The 22,283-nt window shown below is 41.1% G+C and overlaps 1 protein-coding gene across 8 annotated transcripts in view; it reads left to right on the top strand.

The window, feature by feature from the left end:
- Positions 1 to 7,406: 7,406 nt before the first annotated feature.
- Positions 7,407 to 22,283, top strand: part of OSGEPL1 (O-sialoglycoprotein endopeptidase like 1) — a 38,752-nt gene continuing 23,875 nt past the window's right edge. For 2 of the 8 annotated variants that reach the window (XM_033946616.1, XM_033946615.1), the window contains exons 1-3: positions 7,892 to 8,108; positions 11,874 to 11,957; positions 13,365 to 13,606. In XM_033946616.1, the coding sequence (XP_033802507.1) occupies positions 11,943 to 11,957; positions 13,365 to 13,606 (257 nt within the window). In that variant the 5' untranslated portion in view covers positions 7,892 to 8,108; positions 11,874 to 11,942. Of the gene's footprint in view, positions 7,446 to 7,492; positions 7,617 to 7,890; positions 8,109 to 8,415; positions 8,440 to 11,873; positions 11,958 to 13,364; positions 13,607 to 22,283 lie in introns of those variants that run through there. The other 6 variants (XM_033946614.1, XM_033946611.1, XM_033946612.1 and 3 more) reach the window with 6 other exon arrangements.

The following is a 22,283-nucleotide window of genomic DNA, read 5'->3' as shown; positions in this document are numbered from 1 at the left end:
GTGTTAAAGGTGGGGGAAAAAAACAAATGACAACCAGCATGGTTAAAGGGAGAAGTGAAATAGTCTATTAAAGCCAAATGCATCATATCAAAACATCCTTCAAAACATGGAAAAAGGATCTAAATTAAGAAAACGTACATTGGCAAGTTAGATGCAAAGCAATAGCTAAAAGAAAAAACTTTTGCTATATAGGTATATCAATAGTAGAAAGCCTGTGAAGGAATTCATAGGTATGTTAGATCATCAAGGAGTAACAGGGTGACTCAAAGGACAAGGTCATAGCAGAGAGACTGACATAACCTCTCCCTCTTCCTTTTACTAAACAAAGTAGAGGTTTCTACCGCCACCTGGAGCACTAAATGCTCCGATGCTCACAGAATTCCTATGAGCATCGGAGCGTTTAGTGCTCCAGGCCATGATAAAAACCTGTACTGCAACTTAGTAAAATGTGGCCTAAATTAATTCTTTCCTTCAGTCTTTACAGAAGAAGATGTAAGAAATCTACTGTGACAATGCAGAGGAACAGACAGAAATCTCAGTGAACCTGGAAGATGTACTGAGCCAAATCATCAAATTAAAGTAGTAAACAATCTGGACTGGTTGGTGTACCCCCAGCATACTGAAATAACATGAAATTGCTGATCTACTGTTAGTGATGTGTAACCTGTCATTAAAATCATCCATAGTACCTGAAGACTGGAAAGTGGCCAATGTAATAGAAGCAGATTGCAATATTCAAACAGAAGAGCTCCACGAATTACACCATTGTTGCACAGTGAGGAAACAAACAGTTTTATCCTCTCATATCTTCTCTAAGCCTAGACATTTGGGGTGGCATATGCAGCTAACAAACACTCAGGTCCCCTGGACCGACCACCATGTTATCTCGTTCAACCTACACGTCAAGACCAAAGGGCCCACAGAAAATACAGCATCACAAAAAGCAACCACATTCAACCCGAAGTCTGTCAATATTCACGATTTCTCCATTGGCATCTCCAAAATAGATCTACTCACAAGTTCCACGACCAATTCACTAGAGAAAAAGGCACAGGTATGGCATTCTGGCATAAAGTCACTATACGAGAAATTAGCAAGAGTCAAAAAACTCGAAACACACACAAGATCTTTCTCATCACCCTGATTCACAGACAGCCTTAGAGAACAGAAAAGGAAAGTAAGGAAAGCGGAAAAAACTTGATGCAAAACTCAAAATGTCAAGGACAAATCCACCTGGAAAAGCCTCTTGAAAGATTACAAACTAGCAACATTCAAAACAAAAAAGGCATACTTCACAAACCTAATATCTCAAATCTCCAACAGATCAAAGGCCATCTTCTCACTGTTGAAAAACGTTTTCAACTCCTCCCAAGAACCTCACCATATCCAAAAATCAAACGTAGACAGTGAATCCCCCTCTAATTTTTTCCATGAGAAGATATCAAAGATACAAAAATCCTTAGACCTAGAAGCCAAAGCTTTGCCAAGCATCCCAAAGACTATACCAAATAATAACCTACACACGATAGACTCTAGATAGCTTCATACCAGTTTCCATTGACAACCTAAAAAGTACAATAGTCTCCCTACACCCCACATCAATCCTGGACCCATGCCCATCCACCACACTTCTAGCTACCAGTGAATCCTTCCTGAACTCCATCTTACCTCTAATTAATGAGTCCCTACAATCTGGAATAATACCACAGAGCTGGAAATCTGCTGTAGTAAGACCACTCCTAAAAAAACCCCCACCATGACACCAAGAAAACCCCACCAGACAACCCAAGCAGCTATAGGCCAGTCTCAAATCTCCCATTTATCTCAAAAATACTAAAAAAAATTGTACTCGCACAACTACGAAACTTCATGGAAACAAACGCCACCTCTCCAACTTCCAATCAGGATTCAGGAAACACCAAAGCACAGAAACGGCACTTCTAGACATAGACAATTGCTGGAAAATCCTCGATGAGGGGAAAGACGCTCTGCTGGTCCTAATAGACCTGAGCGCCCCCTTCTATACCAAACTATATACCAAACTGCAAACTATAGACCGGTGAGTCTCACATCAATAGTGAGCAAGCTGATGGAAACTCTAATCAAACGTCAATTGGATACGATCATGAACGAGGAGAATCTACGGGATCCCCGTCAACATGGATTTACTATGGGGAGATCCTGCCAATCCAACCTGATCAGCTTCTTTGACTGGGTGACGAGGAAGCTGGATGTTGGGGAGCCCCTGGACATCGTATACTTAGACTTCAGCAAAGCTTTCGATAGCGTACCACACCGCAGGCTGTTGAACAAAATGAGTTCTATAGGATTGGGTGACACTTTGACAAAATGGGTTGAGAACTGGCTTGGAGGCAGGCTTCAGCGAGTGGTGGTGAATGGCACCCCCTCTGAAATGACAGAGGTGATCAGTGGAGTGCCGCAGGGATCGGTCTTGGGCCCGATCCTGTTCAATATCTTTATAAGAGACTTAGCAGAAGGGCTTCGAGGTAAAATAACGTTATTCGCAGATGACGCCAAACTATGCAATGTAGTAGAAAGGAGTGTAACGATCAAAAACTCAATATCCGACAATATGACGCACGACCTACTCCTATTGGAGCGCTGGTCTAGGATCTGGCAACTAGGTTTCAATACCAAAAAATGCAAGGTCATGCACCTTGGCAACCAAAACCCATGCAGAAGTTACACCCTTAATGGCGAGATCCTAGCAAGGACTGTAGCAGAACGGGACTTAGGGGTGATCATCAGTGAAGACATGAAGACTGCCAATCAAGTGGAGCAGGCTTCATCTAAGGCTAGACAAATCATAGGGTGTATACGTAGGGGTTTCGTCAATCATAAGCCTGAAGTCATTATGCCATTGTATAGATCCATGGTGAGACCCCATCTGGAATACTGTGTACAATTCTGGAGGCCTCATTACCGGAAAGATGTGCTGAGACTAGAGTCGGTCCAGCGAATGGCCACCCGGATGGTCTCAGGACTCAAGGACCTCCCATACGAGGAACGGCTGGATAAGTTGCGGCTATACTCACTCGAGGAACGCAGAGAGAGGGGAGACATGATCGAGACGTTCAAATATCTCACGGGCCGCATCAAGGTGGAAGAAGATATCTTCTTTTTCAAAGGTCCCACGGCTACAAGAGGGCATCCGTGGAAAATCAGAGGAGGGAAGCTGCACGGTGACACCAGAAAATACTTTTTCACCGAAAGAGTGGTAGATTGCTGGAATGGTCTTCCACTTCAGGTGATTGAGGCCAGCAGCGTGCCTGATTTTAAGACAAAATGGGATCGTCACGTGGGTTCTCTTCACAGAGAAAGGTAGGGGTGGGTCATTAAGGTGGGCAGACTAGATGGGCCGTGGCCCTTATCTGCCGTCTATTTCTATGTTTCTATGTTTCTATGATCACTCATTCCTCCTATCCAGACTACACTCTATTGGAATCTATGATATCGCACTGGCATAGTTCTCCTCCTTCTTAAATGAAAGGTCTCAGAAAATATTATTGGAACCCTCCTTATCGGAGCCAAAACATCTCGACTAGGGAGTGCCTCAGGGTGTACTACTATCCCCACTCCTCTTTAACATATATGTCAAACCAGTACTCGACATTGCAGAAAAACACCAAATCAAAATACACTCATATGCAGATGACATACAGCTCTACCTTCCCCTAGGTCAACACTGAGATGTACAAATGGAAAAACTTCACTGCTAACAGAAATAAAAAACTGGATGCTTGCAAACAAACTACAGTTCAATGCATCAAAAACAGAACTTCTCTGGATACATAAAGACTCCTGCGCATACTCCCACCCATCCCTTCCCTGGGAAAATGACACCCTCACAGCCAAAGACAAAGTCCGCAGCCTAGGAGTGACTCGACTCAAACCTGTCACTCTTGGACTATGTATCAAATTTAGTATCTTCGTCCTTCTATTACCTCCTCCAACTAAAATGCATCTGTGCTTACTTTTCAGAAAACGACTTCACCCAGCTACTATAAGCGCTTGGAATATCCCGCTTAGATTACTGCAACGCTCTACTAGTGGGCTTACCAGCGAAAATACTCTCCCGTCTACAAGGTGTGCAAAACGCTACAATCAGACTCCTAAAAAATTTGGGCTTCCTTAACCATGCAACCCCTGCACTAACATCCATGCACTGGCTACCTATCCAAAAACGATGCGCCTTTAAAGCCTTAATGCTAGCTTTCAAGACTTTCCACAAAATGACACCAAACTACAAAGCATCAAAACTTCAAAATTATGTCCCCAACCGATCACTGAGATCCCAAACAGAAAAATGGCTGGTCTTGCCACCAGGCTGCTCACTCAAGTCTGAGACAGCCCAAAGACACTCATATTCTCATTACATACCCAGAATGTGGCACATCATCCCCCCATCCATTAGATCACTAGACAGTCTTTGGAACTACAGAAAAGCTGTGAAAACCTTCCTCTTTACAAACCCAGATCCTTGAAGTCCCACGTCTATACCCTGGACGGATAGAATCCCAAAGACACCACCTAATATACCAATTGGAATCTCGCTAAAACTCGCATGCCACCACAAATTGCTACCACTTTTCTCTTGACAACAAAGCTGCATCTACCTGCAAAGAAAGCTATTTCACTTCCTAGTATATCTACACAGGAAATTTAAACCACCCTATGTCCATTAAGTCTGTATTTGTAAGTCTGCATGTTATGTCTATACTGTAATTGCTGTAATCTAAACCCCTTTGTCCATGCTGTAAATGCTGAAGAGTCTATGTCTCGCTAAAGTTTGTCCTAGTCATACTATTAATGTATTCCTGTAATTCGTTCTGGGCTCCTTTGGGAAGACAGGCTAAATAAATGACTAAATAAAATAAATACAATTTTCTATCCCATTCTCCCCAATGAGCTCAGAACGGGTTACAGGTATGCATGGAATACAGTCAAGACAGATTATAGTTGATGTATTTGCAAACAATATGTTCATCTGAATTTACTATTTCCCTAATTCCTCTTTTCTCTGATTCTCTTTAATCTGCTTACAATGTATTTGACGACTTTACATTATGACTATTTCTCTGATTGTCCAGCTCTTCTGATTGTGAACCGCCTCAAACTACTATGGCTTTGGCAGTATATAAGAATAAAATTATTATTATTATTATACAGGGAATCTAGTTCCAATATACACTCTTGATTGTATTTAAGAGTAATATAGATTTTTTCTTTATTGTTCCTCATATAGCAATAGACAAGGAATTAGGTAAAGAGGTAGTTTTTTTTATTGCTTTCCTAAAGTTCAAGAGTCCTTCAATGTATCTGATCTGTGGGGCAGGTTGATTCTTTCTAATAGCTTGGTAAAAATTGGGAGTAGGATCGTCTTCTAGCATTTTGTAGAAGGAGGGTAAGACCAGGAGGTGTGTGAAGACATATTTCCCCCTGGGAGCAGAGTGGCCCTTTGCAAGGATTTGTATGCTAGTATCAAGCCTTTAAAGACACAGTGTTTATGGGTAGCCAGTGAGCACATGCAAGAGCTTGACAGAGGGGGTCGTAGGTGCAAAAATTCTTCAGGAGTCTGCTGCATTTTGTACAAGTTAGAGGCTCTGTATATTTGCTATGAGGCTGTTAAACAGCATGTTGCAGTAGTCCAGTGGGATAAGACAAAGGCATATAGAAGTTGGGTGAAGTCAGATTCAGAGAAATAATTCCTTATTTTTCATAGTTGTCTTTTTCATAGTTGTCTTAAGTAGTAGAATGAGGAGACCACCTAAGAGAAGTGGTTGGAAAGTGATAAGTTGAAATTGAGGAATATCTCTAAGCTGTGTACGTGGTCCTTTGCAGTTATGATAGTTGAGTCCCAGACTAGAGTGGGTTGAGTGTGGGCAAAGGGGGGCAGCTGTCCTAGGCCCCTGTAGATAAGTAGGGGGGTCCTTCTACCCCATTTGCCCATTAGTTAATTTATGCACTAGTCTGGTATCATTTTTACTTCTCTGCATCCCCTCCCCCTCATCCACTCCTCTCTGGTGAGTCCTGCATCTCTCCCTCTCCTTTCTAACTGCAGTCCTCAGTAGTTTTCCAGCATCAACAATTACAACAGTTAACCTGCCTGCATTGGAGCCCTGACAATAGGAGAAGCTTAGCTGTCTTAATTGCCAGTGCTGGAGAAATACTGAGGACCATGTGAACAGTGGACAGATGGGAGATGGAAAGATGCAGGACATGGAGAGGAAAGGGGAGAGGAGATTGGATTAGAGGGGGAAAGATGCTAAACTGCAGGGAGCAGGCCAGGGAGATACGTGGACCCTAGGTGAAGTGTTGAGGGAAGAAAGAAGAGAGAAGGTAGAAACCTGAATAGGGGGAGAGAAGAGAATATAGAAAAGAGAAGCTGGGCAAGAGGAACTGTATAGATGGGGATACAGAGGATTGATGGTGGACAGGGAGAGAGTAGGGACAGTGGAACACAAAGAGGCAGAGGTGAAAAAGGGGGAGATAGGGTTACAGGGGGGCAATGCCAGAAAAGGGAGGAAAGGAGTAGAGCATAGTCATAGGTGGACCCAGGCCCAACCAGCAGCAGTGCACCCTTGACAGCAACAGTGTGGGGGGAGCAGGCTAGGCTCTTATGATTCTATCTCCCTCCCTTAAGAAGCACTGCTCTTATTTCAATGGGTTTTCAGCAGCAGCAGTGATTCCCACACTACCTGCCACTAATATGGAAGCTTCCTCTCTGCTGCATTCTTCTGAGGCAGAAGTAGAAAGTTGCAATAGAGGTACAGTATGTGGGAATCACTGCCACTGCTGGAGACCCATTGAAGCAAGAGGAAGAGTTGAGGGTGGCATGGGGAAAGATGCTGCATGAGGGGAGATACGAGAGAGGGAGAATTGTTGGACATAGGATGGAAGGGAGAGATGCAACAAAGAAGTGGAGGAGTGAGAAACGAAGAAATCTTGCATATGTAGGTAGAGGGGAGGAAGGCAGAAATTTTGGGGAAATCCTGAAAACCCGACTGGATTGCTGCCCTCAAGGAGGGACTTTGAGATCCCTGCTATAGTATAGGTATAGGTGCCCCAGGGTCATAAAACACAAGGCCCTGGGATCCCTAATTCCAGTAGGGGGTTCCCTCTGCGTGGTTTGTTTGGCTGTTCTTGTATTCTGGTCAGTAGGTTGGGCAGGGAGGAGGAATTGGGAGAGACAACCTATCACTCTCTGTTGGTTTATCCCAGTGGTAGGGAACTCCGGTCCTCCAGAGCCATATTCCAGTCGGGTTTTCAGGATTTCCCCAATGAATATGCATTGAAAGCAGTGCATGCAAATAGATCTCATGCATATTCATTGGGGAAATCCTGAAAACCTGACTGGAATACGACTCTCGAGGACCGGAGTTCCCTACCCCTGGTTTATCCTTTGTACTATGGCAGAGCTTGATGTACCTCTTACAGAGTTGTTCTTTTTGGTGTTTGTTATTGCTCTGTTTTGTATTTTAAATAAAAACTGAACGTAGATGGGCTGCGCCGGGTTCCAAGGATGATGTCACGCACACGTGAGAATATGTTGCCTGTTTGTCCTGAGATAACGAAGTCTCATGGATGATAATAAGGTTACCTTACAGCTCAGTTTTGAATTACTGTCTTCGGCACCACCAATTACACTCACCTCCTACCCTTCTATCTCTGCTTTCATTGGGATCAAAGGTGTACGAACTGTTTCTCCAGCAGCTATTCTATGCTTTCAATCTACTGCTTCGCTGTGATCGTAACTCCTCTGCTCTCCGGAGTTTTCCCTCTCCTGCTCTATATCACACAGGTCGCTCCCCATCGCAATATTTTTCTGTTTTCCTGTCAGTGGTGTTCCACTTAAAAAAAGTGTTCTGTCTCTCTTCCCCCCTCACACCATCATAGCAAGGAACTAAGCGCTTCGTCCGAGTTGCATTGGGGTTTGTTATGCAAGTGCACAGGCTCACTGCTTGACGCTTACAACGGTCCTGGTTTTGTCTCTCACTGGGACAAAAGAATAGAAAGACTGCGGGGGTTAGCTTTAACAACTCTCCTTCCTGGAAAGATAGCTTTTCATATTGTCCAACTGTGCTGAGGTATTTAAAAAAAAAAATCTGAAACAGTTTTATGACCTCAAGCAGTGTGTTCTGCAAAAAAAGAAAAGATGCGATGCATGGGCCTCTGGTTTGGAAAAGAAAGGAAAAGCTCATAATACAAGACAGCAAGTTTGTTCTTAAACTTCATTTGTTATTGCATCCTAATTTGCATACTTAAACTATGCATACATAATCCCTAAGCATTTCTAATTGAGCAAACCTTTACACTTGGTTACTACACAGGAGGATGCAATAAGGAGGCTCTCTGTCTTTTTTTCTGCTTTGATTCATTGCACTCTCAAAACTGCAGATTTCTATCAGATTGTTTAAGGTGATAAATCACAAGTTATATGTTTCAAAGTAAAGACTGATGAAACTGGTGGAAACACTCTTACCAGCAGAAGTCCCACATGCCCCCTGGATCGGTGGCATGGAATGCTGCTACTATTCAGGTTTTTGCCAGGTATTTGTGACGAATTGACCTCCGTGAAGACGGGATACTGGGCTAGATGGACCATTGGTTTGACCCAGTAAGGCTATTCTTATGTTCTTATTATTCTGTGCCAAATGCTCGGAGGGCTTGAACGCTGGTTTTAAGGAGCATGGTAAAGAAGGACACAAATTGTAATGAAATCAGTAAGCCTTGTTTTGTTTTGTGATGCATAGAAGGAAATCAAGGTCATGTAAACCAGTGTTCTTCAAACACCGGTCCGTGGACCGGTGTCAGTCCACAGAAATTTCCTGCCGGTCAACAGGGCCGGCATGTGCATTGGGCCCCAGACAGTGCTCTTTAGCCACCAGTCCACAGGGTGATTGATGCAGCGTTGTCTTCGGGCCAGGTCCCTCTTCCTCAGTGCTGCAGTGCACAAAGCCGTGGGCAGAGGCTCCTACGCGCGTCCTGCGCCTGAACCAGACGCTTTCTCTCTGATGTCACAATGTCAGAGGGAAGGCTTCCAGATGAGGTGCGGGACATGCGAGGAGCCGCTGCCCATGGCTTTGTGCACTGCAGCACTGAGGAAGAGGGAGCCGGCCCGAAGACAACACCGGGGGGGGGGGGGCGGCATAAAACGGCCAGGCAGGAGCAGGACAGATGGCAAGGCACAGCATGGAGGAAGGGAGAGAACAACGGTAGGGGGAATGATTTCATTTTTTGAATTTAGTGATTGATTTACATCTGCTGGCTGTTCAGGAAGAAATGCATTTTGTCTCTTTTCCTCTAGGGTTGTACTGCATGCAGGGTCTTGCACCTTAGGGTTTGTTTATATATATTATTACTTTTAGTTTTTGGTCCCATATTTGCATGAGGTTATCTGTGTTCTGGTAGGAATGAATATTGAGAAGCATACAGTGTACTTTGTGTAGTTTAATTTTGTGGTTTACCATTATGTGTTGTTATAGTGTGTGTGTGTGTGTATATATGAATAATGAATGGAAAAAAATAGTACTATTATGGGGGTGGGGTCTGGCCCACGACTTAGCCCAGTGTTCAACTGCTGGTCCGCCAGTCCATAGGTGTCAATAGGTTGAAGAACACTGATGTAAACCGTCCTGAGCACCCCTGAGAGAATGGTATATAAAACTGAATAAATAAATAAAATGCCCAGAAATTTTCACCAAGTTAGAAAACCCAGCTTAGAAGGTTTTGAGGAGAGGATTTCTTGTAAAATTTTCACATTGAATTTCTGGTCCTAATTTCGTTAACAAGTGAAAGGAGGTTCCTGCAAGTTTTAAAGACAAATGGGAAAGAACAAACATGAGCATATGTCAGAGCAAAACCTTTCTTCTGTGCCTAAATATTAGTCTTGCAAAAATTCCATGTGCTAGTAATTTTTGTGAGGCTCATATTTAGGTGTTGAAGAAAAATTGCCGATGTGTGCTGGCAATTCCAGTTTGTCTGGGCAGCATGCTCATGCTTACTGCAAAACCTTTGTGCCCATGTGGCAGGCGCATTCCTCCCTCTACATCTTGTTTAATAGTATGATTTAAAACTTCACATAAAATTTAAAGATAAGTTTGCTTTCCGCATCTCTGAGCTAGATATTTAAGAACATAAGAAGTGCCACTGCTGGGTCAGACCAGTGGTCCATCCTGCCCTGCCCGCTCACACGGCGGCCACCAGGTCAAAGACCAGTGCTCTAAATGAGTCCAGCCTCACCTGCGTACGTCCCAGTTTAGCAGGAACTTGTCCAGCTTAGTCTGTTGCATTGTGGGTCCATCTGTGTGCATCTTCTGCACACGGCTTAGAGCATGAGCATTGACCTTGGCAAGGAGCACATGCTACAGTAATGACTGCAGAACCAGAAGTTATTGCTGGGTTACGTACTGTGATAGTGCCATGCTGATGCACATGTGTGGAAGAGTGCTGTTTTAGCTCCCACATTCCCTTTCTCTGGTAGTTGAATACAGAAGCAAGGAAGGAGCTGTGGCTCACATACAATAAGCTTTAACAGAGCAAAAGAAAGACTACTAAACTTACTACTATACCTCATACATTTGTGCCAGGTAACGATGCCCCTGGAATCTTGTGTATACGGTATATGCAGTTCTGTGTGATGGTGAATAGTTCCAACTATACTGTATAAAGTTATACAGTATACTCCTTGTGCACATACTCCTTGTGTACATTTTTTAGAGATCCTATCTAGTTCTTCTATGATCTATGCCCCATATATGACAAGATAGATTGAGATAGGCTAGAGTGGGCTTCAGAAGTAGCTCCAGTAGTTGAAACCTAAGGACAGTGCCCAAAAATGGCAAATAAATATCAGGATCAAGTATTTTATTGAGAGACCAACTGATTTTTAGTTTCAGGGAGGGGTTTTGTCTGGGAGATTTGCATGGTGGAGGGGGTACCTGGGGTGACAGAATATGCTGGAAGGAGTGTCTGAGAGGGACAGAAAAAGCTGGGGGGGAGGAAGGGAAGAAAGAGCTTGTGCATCTTGTTAGGAGTTAGAACTGGGGATGGCAGATAAGGCTGAGGAATGGATCTTGCTAGGGGGGGGAGAGAGAACAGGAGGAGCAAAGAGGATAAGCTAGAAGGGAGAAAAGAACTAAGAGGCAGAAGGAAAAAAGAAGTTGAATACGAGAGGTGTTCAGTGCTGTACCTACAAAGCTAACTGGGGAACATTAGCTATGAGGGCACTAGCCCTATATATTGCCAGCATCTGAATAAAATCTGTCAATGTCTCATTTTTGTCCCTGGATCTTCTTGAATCTGCCCAGACAGTGCCACAATGGTCAGAGCTAATATTCAGTGGCCCTGCCAGTTCAGAGCTTCTTCTGGCTTGGTTAAATTGCTTTGAATATTGGGCTCTGCATTTCCTCACATTTCCTCCTTTAGGGATTTTAAATATGTTTGTCAATTGCTAAGAGAGAGGGATAGTATTTGGGGTACATTTTTAATCTTTTATTTCATTGTGTGAATCGGGTTTGTTGGCAAGGAAAGGCAAACTCTGGGACACCAGCACTCCAATCTGCCATTTTTGCAAGCTTGAGATTGCTTGTGGCTCCATCATAGGGCAACCCTGCTGTCTCTGCAGCTGGTCCAGAAGTTTGGAGGCAAGACCAACAGCCAGACTTGCCTGAGTTGCTAGGTAGTCGAGTGATGAACCAGGTTTTAATTTTTCAGGTCACCTTCAGGATCTGTGTAAATTAGTTGTACAGCTGTCATAGACCTGCTTGCTGTCAAATCTCAGATTACCTAGACTACTTCTATGTGACAGAGAAACTTTTGGATTTAATTACATGTTTTTTCCTCCCACTCAGGCATGGTGTTGTTCTCTGATAACTACAGTGTGAAATTTGTCGGTTAGTGGGCAAGGGCCTTTTCTGGACATGCTTTTAGCACAGGTAACAAATCCTTTAACAGGATCAATCTATTTTTAAATTTTTTTTATGAATTTCCAATTGCAAAAAAAACCTCCCCACTTGTACAGACAAAAAACCTCCCCACTTGTACAGAGGTGTATAATGATATAGATAATATCAATATAAAATTTAAAAGAGAAATCACTTTGATATACCTTAAATTCACAAGTAGTATGTGCCCAAGACATGTGTAAAGAAAAGTACAAAAATAACAGCAAAAGAAATAGGCACATCCACCTTAAACCTAGGAAATCCTAATAAATCAGCAATTATCAGATGACATTCTAAAGTAGTCCAACTGAGACATGTCCAAAAATATCTTGTTAACAAAGGATGTGACTTGAGATGGATTGAAGAAAACAGGATCAGTATTTCATGCTAAGCAGAAGAGATATTCCGAAACACTGACTGGAACCCAATGTCCAGTCCTTTCTATGTAACAGTGAGTGAGTTGTTTTTTTTAGCCACGGTCTTGAGAAGCCTGATGTAACTAGGAAATAGCAAACATTTAGGGGGAAGTTATCAATGTGGGCTACTGTTAAGATGGTTTATTTTACCAAAATTTCTGCTATTTTAGTACAGGTGCCATTTTATGCAATAAGACTTAGGGCTCCTTTTACAAAGCCATGGCAGCGATTTTCCCCCCACGGCAAATGCACTAAAACTCATTCAATTCCTATGGGTTCAGTGCATTTGCCGTGGGAAAATTCCTACCATGGCTTTGTAAAAGGGGCCCCTTAGTTAATAATAACAACTTATCATCTTAACAGTAGCCCATGTTGATTTCCCCCCCTCCCCCCACACTTAATGGTAAAATAGGAGCAAATGAGGAAACAGGGCTTGGGTGCAACAGCTCCCTGAAAAGTGTGTAGGTAGGAATAAGGATAAAGAATGTACCTCCTTAGCTGTTAGAATAAACTTGAGCATCTAGTTGGTAGAAATGATATTTTATACAAAAGGATTGCTCTGGATGTGAAAACCTTGATCTTTCTCCTCTTCTAAGCTGTCAGTCTGTGATCTGGAAAAGATTTGAGGTGCTACTACTCATTTTTTTTTTTTTTTTTTTGCAAAAATAAATATTGCTACAAATACATATTTTTCAGAATAGGGATGGTTTGCAAAAAAATTAAAAAGAGTGAGTCCAAAGAGAAACTTTCCTGTCAGAAGGAACCAGGTTTTGCCACTTCAGGTTTTGGGCTCATTTTACAAAGGTGCGCTAGCGGTTTTAGTGCACGCTAGCCGTTACCATCTCCTTTTAATCAGGCTGTAGTTTTTTGGCTAACGCGCGCTAATCATGTGCGTGCGCTAAAAATGCTAGCGCACCTTCGTAAAAGGAGCCCTTTATGTAAGTTGTATGAAGTTCTTGTGCTAAAGCTGACTTCTCTGCAGTTCTTTTCTAGGCAGGCCTTGCTGCTGCGCAAGGCTGGGAGATGCTGCTGCAGAGTCGAAGGCCACAAAAGTCCCCTCGCTGCTCACAGAGGAAAGATTTCCTTCCATTCGGGGACGTGGTCTCTTGCGAGAGTGGTGCTTGGCATAGAAACCAGTTGCGATGACACAGGGGCTGCTGTGGTGGATGAAACTGGCCAGGTCTTGGGAGAAGCTCTATGTTCTCAGAAAGAAGTCCATTTAAAGTAGGCAGTTATTACTCTTGTCACAGTACTCTTCGATCACAGTAAAGGAGACATGGAATGGTTTAACCTTTACATCATAGGGGAGTCATTCCATTTCTTTTTTCACTTTGGCCACTCTTCTCTTACCTTTCCTGATTTTGCTATATGTTTTTTGAGATTGGGCAATCGGAACTGGACATAATACCCAAGGTTTGTTTTCTTGCATTTTACTGACCTAAGCGGTTTACAATGTAACAGTTGATTAATGGAAGGAACTCCATTGAAGATAGGAAAGATAGAGATAAGGTAGTCTAGGATCTGGTTCCACATTGTCTAATTTTGATAGATTTACCCCTCGCATAGCTTTACAAAAGCACAAATTACCTCAAGCTTCAGGGGGTATAAACCTACCAGATTTTAAGTTATACAATTTAGCCTTTCAAATCTCTCAAGCTAAATTCTGGTTTCAAAAGAAACTGAATCTCAGTTCACATAGATGGTCATTCTTTAAAAAAGAAATGTTCAAAAGATTCCTCTGGAGCTTCTCCCTTCCATGAATAAATTTAGATTCAAAGGAAAATCATGTTCTTTAAAGGCTTGTGAGCTACTTTTAAAATGACCAAGTCAAAATGATCTACGAACAATAAAATTTTAAAAATACACAAAGCACACTGTACGCAGAGAAAATGTTAATTATCATTTATATTCTGGGGGTTTTTCAGAGGTCAAGGCAGATGACTCTGCAATGTCACCTCAGTAACAACTATACAAAAATAGACATATATACGCCCCTCAGTGTTTACTAAACTGCGTTAGCAGTTTTTAGCGCAGGGAGCTGCGCTGAATGCCCTGCGCTGCTCTTTGCGCTAAAAAACGCTATTGCGGTTTAGTAAAAGGGGGCCATAGTGCAAAATATAGACAGCAGATATAAAGTCTCAAAACAGACACATTTTGATCACTAAATTGAAAATAAAATCATTTTTCCTACCTTTGTTGTCTGGTGATTTCATGAGTCTCTGGTTGCACTTTCTTCTTCTGACTGTGCATCCAATATCTCTTCCCTTCTTTCAGCCTACTTTATGCTTCCTCTCCTCCAGACCTCATTCCCTCCCCAAACTTTTTCTTCCTCTCTCCCTGCCTCTTCCCCTTTCTTTCTTTCTCCCTGCCCCCTTCTTTCAGCCTACTGTATGCTTCCTCTCTTCTAGACCTCATTCTCTCCAGAAACTTTTTCTTCCTCTTTCCCTGCCCCCTCCCCTTTCTCTCTGTCTTTCTGTCTCCCTGCTCCCTTTCTTTCTTTCTTTCTCTCTCTCTCCCAGGCCTCCTTTCTTTCTCTCTCTCTCCATGCCCCCTTTCTTTCTGTCTCCCTGTTCCCCCCTTTTTTTCTGTTTCCCTTCTTTCTTTCTGTTTCCCTTCTTTCTTTCTGTATCCCTAACCCCCTCTTCTTTCTGTCTCCCTGCCTGGCCCCTTTCTTTCTTTCTCCCTCCCCTCCCCCAAGCCACTGCCGCCGCCATCGGGGAACAGGCCCCCAAGCCACCGCTGCCCCAAGCTCTCCATGCTTCCTGATGCAGAAGCGTAGGGGCAACCAGCATTCCTTTCCCCGACATCAATTCTGACGTTGGAGAGGAAGTTCCAGGCCAGCCAGGCAGCAATTGGCTTGCCCCGGAACTCCCTCTCCGACATCAGAATTGACATCGGGGAGAGGAAGGCTGATTGGCACGGAGCTTCTGCATCTTGTTTACGGGATTGGAATGCAGGTAGAATGCGAAGGCAATGTGAGTCTATCATGGGGCCCGGGATGGGCTCCGCGATCAACTCGCGTTGCCTTCACAATCTACTGGTCGATCGCGATCGACCTTTTGGGCACCCCTGCTGTAAATACTATAATGCATCTCCTGCATTAAAAATGGTCAGATACCAGTGATGTTTCAATAAGGTATAATCTGCATTTAATTGTAAATTATCTTCTAAAAGCAAAAAAAGAATGGAGTAATGCAAATATCTGGTCAATATCATAATGTTTTGAAAATGGCAAACCACTTCCTTTTCTAGACTTTTGTCTCAAATATGGTTTAAAATCATCTCAAGAACCAATATGGTCACTATTATCTCAACTCAATAATAATCAAACCACTTCACTGACTAAAGAATCTTCAAAAATTTCTCACATCACTTCAGTATGTTCCTCTCTCTTACATTCAACAAAATCAGCATCTATAATTTACAAAATCCCTCAAACATCCAAGAAGCAGACTGAAATTAACCAGCTTTCCTACCGCCATCTCTCAGCCAATTGGGACTCAAATTTTGTTTTGTTTTTAAAAGTGGGGAAGGATGCCTACATTGTAGGCGTATGTCGCACATCTACAGAGATGCATAGGGACACTTAAGCACACCCAAGGTGGGTGTATTTTCGCCCGGAACTGGCCTTGGGTGTGCTTAAGCATCTCTAATAATAATTAATTTTATTTTTATACCACAGTACCTCTCAATTCTATGCGGTTAACAATAATAAAAAGCTGAACAAAACAGCAGTAGTACAGCAATAGCATTAAAATTCATAATAACAGCCTGCAAATTTATGAAAAGGATAAATTTTTAACATTTTTTCTAAAAACTGATCAATAGCATTAAATTCAGGATAACATCAGACAAATTTATCAAAAGGATTAGTTTTAACATTTTTCCTAAAAATTTGGTAGGGTTAGAAGCCACAATCAAACCACTAAACGTTTTACTCCATTTACCAGCTAGGAAAGATTCTTTCAAGAAACTTGTATACTGTACATGCATTCTTTTAAGGATGAAAAAGAGAAAAAAGAACAGCCATGTGTATAGCATTCATTACCTGAAAGTCTGAAATGTTTCAACATGTAACAAAGTGCGTTTCCAAATAGAGTCTTATAACTAATACAAGCAAATTTGAAAAGTATTCTCGCTTCAACATAAAGCCAATGCAGTTTCCTAAGATAAGGTGTTATATGTTCAGAGTTCTTCAAGTTATAAATCAAGTGAACCACCGATTCTGGATAACTCGCATCTTCCTAATAGTTTTCTTATAGGAGCCTAAATAGACAATATTACAGTAGTAGGCCCAAACCCAGAGACTGCACCAAGAGTCTTCATAGAGGCGAGACAGATGCCTGAAATGTAGACCTGAAAAATGCTGGCCTACATATAAGGCGTCAGGAAAACTAGCCGTGATTCTGTAAAGGACGCTGATGCATGATTGACATGCGATCGGAGGCCTTTACAGAATCAGGCCCATACTGCTCTCAGTCATATTCAACAAGGCTATTATGTCTCATAATTTATATTTGTTTAATCTCAGTTTATACTAATATAAGTTTCTTAATTCTCACAATAATTGTACTCATAACATATTTACATAAATCAACCAAAATTACTAATTTAATAAGAATGCAACTACTTGTTTCATTACATTACATTATATTAGAGATTTCTATTCCGCCATTACCTTGCGGTTCAAGGCGGATTACAAAAGAGTTAAAGAAGGAGTGTTACAAAAGAAGAACATTCTTCATTTCTAGTACTGGTAAAGAATAGATCAGGTAGTATTGGTAAGTCGAGAAGAGGAAAGTATTCGTGGTGTTAAGACTTTTTTTTTTTTTTTTTTAATTCAAGTTTATAACATTATTACATATACATAATAATAAAGTAAGGATAATACATAAATAAAATTAAGACATTATTACAACCAAAAAGCTATCACAAAATTCCTCTAGTCCTCATAACTGTGGGAGAGCAAATACTATATATCATAACAAAAGTCAAATAAACATGATCATATAGACCAAACATATTAGTGTTTAGAAATTCAAACTCCAAATAATTAATTATGTGGTAGCAGAAGAAATACTAATAGATTCTTGATGTTTCAAAAATTGTTCTAACTGAGTTGAATCCCAATAAACATAATCATTCTCCTTAAATTTAATCAAGCATTTACAGGGAAATTTTAAATAAAATGTGGCTCCTAAAGCCAACACCCTAGGTTTCAAAACCAAAAAGGATTTTCTTCTCAATTGCGTTGCTTGGGCCACATCTGGAAAAATCAGTACATTATCTCCACAGAATTTAGTCTGCTTATTTTGAAAATAAGCTTTCATTATCAAGGATTTATCTATCTCTCTTGTACAAGTTATAAGGAGTGTAGATCTAGTTTGAATTATATCCTGTGAGTCTTCTAAAAAACCAGTTAAATCAAAATCAATTTGTTCCAACTGATCTATACCTGATTCTGTGGGAACTTTTTTCCTCTGTGGAATATAATACAAATTTGTCAAAGGCAAATTTTCTACGTCCGTCATCCCCAAAACTTCCTTAAAGTATTTCTTAACCAATATTTCTGGAGATAATAAATGAGTTTTGGGGAAATTAACTAGACGTAGATTTTTTGCTCTATGTAAGTTCTCCATTTTCTCAAATTTCATATGAGTGATATGAAAATCCTTAACTGCTGTTGAAGAAACTGCTTGTAATGTAACCACTTGAGACTCAGTTGTTCTAATCGATTTTTCCATAATTTTTAAATTTGAATCAACATTTGCAAACTTTTCAATCACCTCTTGCGCTGGTGTTAAGACTTTTTCAGGAATTTCTTGAAGAGTATAGTCTTTATTTCTTTTCTGAACATCTTGTAGTCTGGGGTAGTTATCAGTAGATTGGAGATTTGGTTATCTAGTTTTGCTGCTTGAGTAGCCAGGAGCCATTGTATAGTTTTTTCCATTTAACTTCTTTGATTGGAGGGTGAGTGAATGGAGTGTGTGTTTTTCTGTGTCTGGTTGAGGTAGGTTGGGTCGTTGCCATTTATAATTTTAAATAGTATGCAGTAGAACTTAAATAGAATTCTTTCCTGAATTGGAAGCCAGTGGGAGTTGAGGTATGCCTCTGTAATGTGATCATGTTTCCTCAATGAGTAAACAAGTCTCAGAGCTGTATTTTGAATTGTTTAGTCATTGTTGCAGGGCAGGGGAGATAGAGGATGTTGCAGTAGTCTAGTATACTTAGGATTAGGGATTGTACTATGAGCTGGAATTGTGTTCTGGACTTGTCTTAGGTTTCTCATAACTGTGAAGGATTTCTGTATTGTTTTATTTATTTGTGGCTGCATGGTGTAGCATCTGTCTATTGTCATTCCTAGTAGTTTTAAGGTGGTTTGAATGGGGTACTTGATTGAGTTGATTTCTAGGTTGGTTAAGGTAGGGACTTTGTTATTCTCGAGGAGGATGAATTTTGTTTTGTCTGGGTTAACCTTTTCCTATCGTGTGTCCCGGATGACGGGACATTCCAAAAATGTCGTTGCCATCATGGATAAACAGTCTGTATGGACTAAAAAAGAGCCAGGAACACAAAATATTTGAATTTACAGACTTATGACTTATTTACATTATGTTTACAATAGCCATAAATGATAACGGTGAATAATACAAAACTTTGCTAAAATAATTACGATTGGAACTAGCGTAACGTAAAATTTATTACGAAAGGAAAAGGTTAAATTTCAATTTGTGATCTTCCATCCAAGTTGCTACTGTTTCTAGTGTTCGGTGTAATGTGTGTCATGGAGGGCTTTGTTTGATCAAACGGTATGAGAATGGTAATGTTGTCTGCATAGCTATAGGAGGTTACACCTAGTTTATCCAGGTATGTACCAAGGGAGGCAGTGTAGAGGTTGAAGAAAGTCGGGGATAGAGGGGATCCTTGTGGTACGCCGCAGGGATTGCACCAAGGTTCTGATTTTTCTTTGTCTGATTTTACTCTGTATGTTCTGGATTTTAGGAAACCTTCAAACCATGAGTATACCTTATCTGAGATACCTATTGTGTCCAAAATTTGCAGTAGGATGCTATGGTCTACCAGGTCAAATGCTGCGGTCAAGTCCAGTTGTATGAGCAGCATTTTTTTACCTGTGTTGAGGTATTGTCTGGCTGTGTCAATAAGGGCGCCTAGTAGAGTCTCTGTGCTGAAGTTGGCTCTGAAGCCAGATTGTGTGGGTTAGATTATGTTATGGTCATCTAAATAGTTGGTGAGGAATCTGGCTACTAGACTTTCTGTTAGTTTGACATATTGAAGCAATTGGTCTGTAATTGGATGGTTGGTCTGTTGGTCTTTTTGGTTCTTTTTGGATTGGGGTTATGATGATTTCGCTGAGATCAGTTGGGAAGAGGACGTCTGTGAGCATGGTTTGTATCCATTGTAGGAATAGAGTACGGAATTTTGTGCTGGATGTTGTTAAGAGGTACGATGGGCAGTGGTTGAGTTCACAGGATGCGTGGCTGTACTTTTTGTATAGTTTGTTGAGTTTGGACCATTGTATATTGGGGAATTGGGACCAAGTTACATTACATTACATTACATTAGTGATTTCTATTCCGCTTGTGCCTTGCGGTTCTAAGCGGATTACAAGTTAGAAGACTGGACATTTCCAGTAGCATTGCAGTACATATAATCAAGAATGCGTTAAGTTACAATTGTTGTTCTGGACTTTTCCAGGATAAATTGGTAGTAGATAGTAGATAGTGATAGGTTGTTTAGACGAATAGAGATAATATTGTCCGGATTCTGTTGTTTAGACGAGTAGAGATAATACTGTCCGGATTCGGGTGTTGCTGGTGGTGGTGTTTGGGTAGTCATGAGAGCATTTTCTAATACTTTTGTGAGGTTATGATGATGGGAAGTGTTTTTTGAAGAGATGAGTTTTGATTTCTTTTCGGAATGCTTTAATGTCTATTGATTTGGTCAGTAGATTGGTGATGGTAGTATCGATCTTTGCTGCCTGTGTCGCTAAAAGGCTGTCATATAGTTTCTTTCGTCGTGTTCCTTTGAGAGGGGGGTGAGTGAATAGGCTCTGGGTTCTCCTTAATCTGTGTGAGAGGTTACGGTGTAGTCTTTTGTTTAGGTAGCTGGGTGCTGTTCCATGTATTACTTTGTATAGTAGACAGTAGAATTTGAACTGGGATCTTGCTTTTATTGGTAGCCAGTGTGAGTCTAAGTATGCTCTGGTGATGTGGTCATATTTGCCTAGTGAGTAGATGATTCTGAGGGCTGTGTTCTGAACTGTCTGTAATTGTTTTATCATGTAATTTGGGCATGATAGGTATAGGCTGTTGCAGTAATCTACAATACTCAGTACTAGGGATTGTACTAATATCTTGTATTGATCTTTGTTGAAGAATTTTCTTATTTTTCTTAGGTTACGTATTGTGAAGAATGCTTTTTGGATGATTTTGTGGATTTGAGACTGCATTGTGCAATTTCTGTCTAGTAGGATTCCCAGGATTTTGAGTGTGCTTTGCATTGGGTACTTGATTGTATTTACTTCTAGTTCTGTGAGAGATGGGTTTTTTTCCCTTTCCAGAAGTAGGAATTTAGTTTTTTCCGAGTTCAGTTTTAGTTTATGACTTGACATCCATTTTTCTACCGTTTCCATTATCATTTTCAGGTGGTTTGTGGATAAGGGGTCTTGAATATTAAAGGGGAGGAGGATAGTTATATCATCTGCGTAGCTGAATGATACTGTGTTTAGGGCGTCTAGGGTTATGCCTAGGGATGCTATGAAGAGGTTAAATAATATAGGTGATAATGGTGATCCTTGTGGTACTCCACATGGGTTTGACCATGGGTCGGATATGTGCTCTTTTGATTTGACTTTGTATGTTCGTGTTTTGAGGAAGTTTTGGAACCATTTGTGAACATTACCTGAGATTCCTATTGCGTCTAATATCTGGAGTAGTGTGTGATGGTCAACTAGGTCGAATGCCGCAGAAAGATCGAGTTGAATGAGAAGCAGCTTGTTTCCTTTGCTGAGGTGTTGTCGGGCAATGTCTAATAGTGATACCAGTAGAGTTTCTGTGCTATGGTTGGATCTGAATCCAGATTGTGATGGATGTAGTATGTGATGGTCTTCAAGGTAGTTGGAGAGGTGTTGTGCGACAAGGCCTTCTGTTATTTTAATGTATAGAGGGATTGAAGCGATTGGTCTATAGTTTGCAGGATTATCTATAGGACCTTTGGGGTCTTTTAGGATAGGTGTAATTATGATTTCTCCTAATTCCGGTGGGAAATGACCTTCACTTAGTGTTGTTTGAAGCCATAGTGTGAGGCTAGCTTTAAATTTGGTGGAAGCTGTTGCTAGTAAGTATGAGGGACAGTTGTTCAAGTCACATGAGGATTTGCTGTATTTTTTGTAAAGCCTATTCAAGTCTGACCATTGTATCTTTGTGAAGTTTGTCCATATCCTGTCTGCTGGGATTGCTTTATCTGTTTTGGGATTGATTCGTATTTCTTCTATGTTGATTTTTGAATTGTTGAATGTGGATCTGGTTGTGATGATTTTGTGTTTGAAGTGATCCGCTAATTGGGTGGCTGTGGGAGTTTGGTTTCCTTGGGTGGCGAGAAATGGTTTGGTATCGGTGAGATTTCTTAAGATGTCAAAGAGTATTCTTGTGTCTGGTTTTTCGGTGCTGATGAGTTTGGAGTAGTAGTTTTTTCGTTTTTCCTTCAGTTTGGTATTGTATTGTTTGATTAGGATTTTCCATTCATCTTTGATGTGGTTGTGTTTTTGTTTTTTCCATGACCTTTCTAATTGTCTGCATTTTCTTTTTAGTTGTAGAAGTTCGTCGTCGAACCATTTATTAGATGGTCTGTCTATTTTGTTTTTGTTTTTTATTGGCGCAAG

This window comes from Geotrypetes seraphini, chromosome 5 (assembly GCF_902459505.1).
Source record: "Geotrypetes seraphini chromosome 5, aGeoSer1.1, whole genome shotgun sequence".
NCBI lineage: Eukaryota > Metazoa > Chordata > Amphibia > Gymnophiona > Dermophiidae > Geotrypetes > Geotrypetes seraphini.
This window is presented reverse-complemented; position numbering and strand designations above follow the sequence as displayed.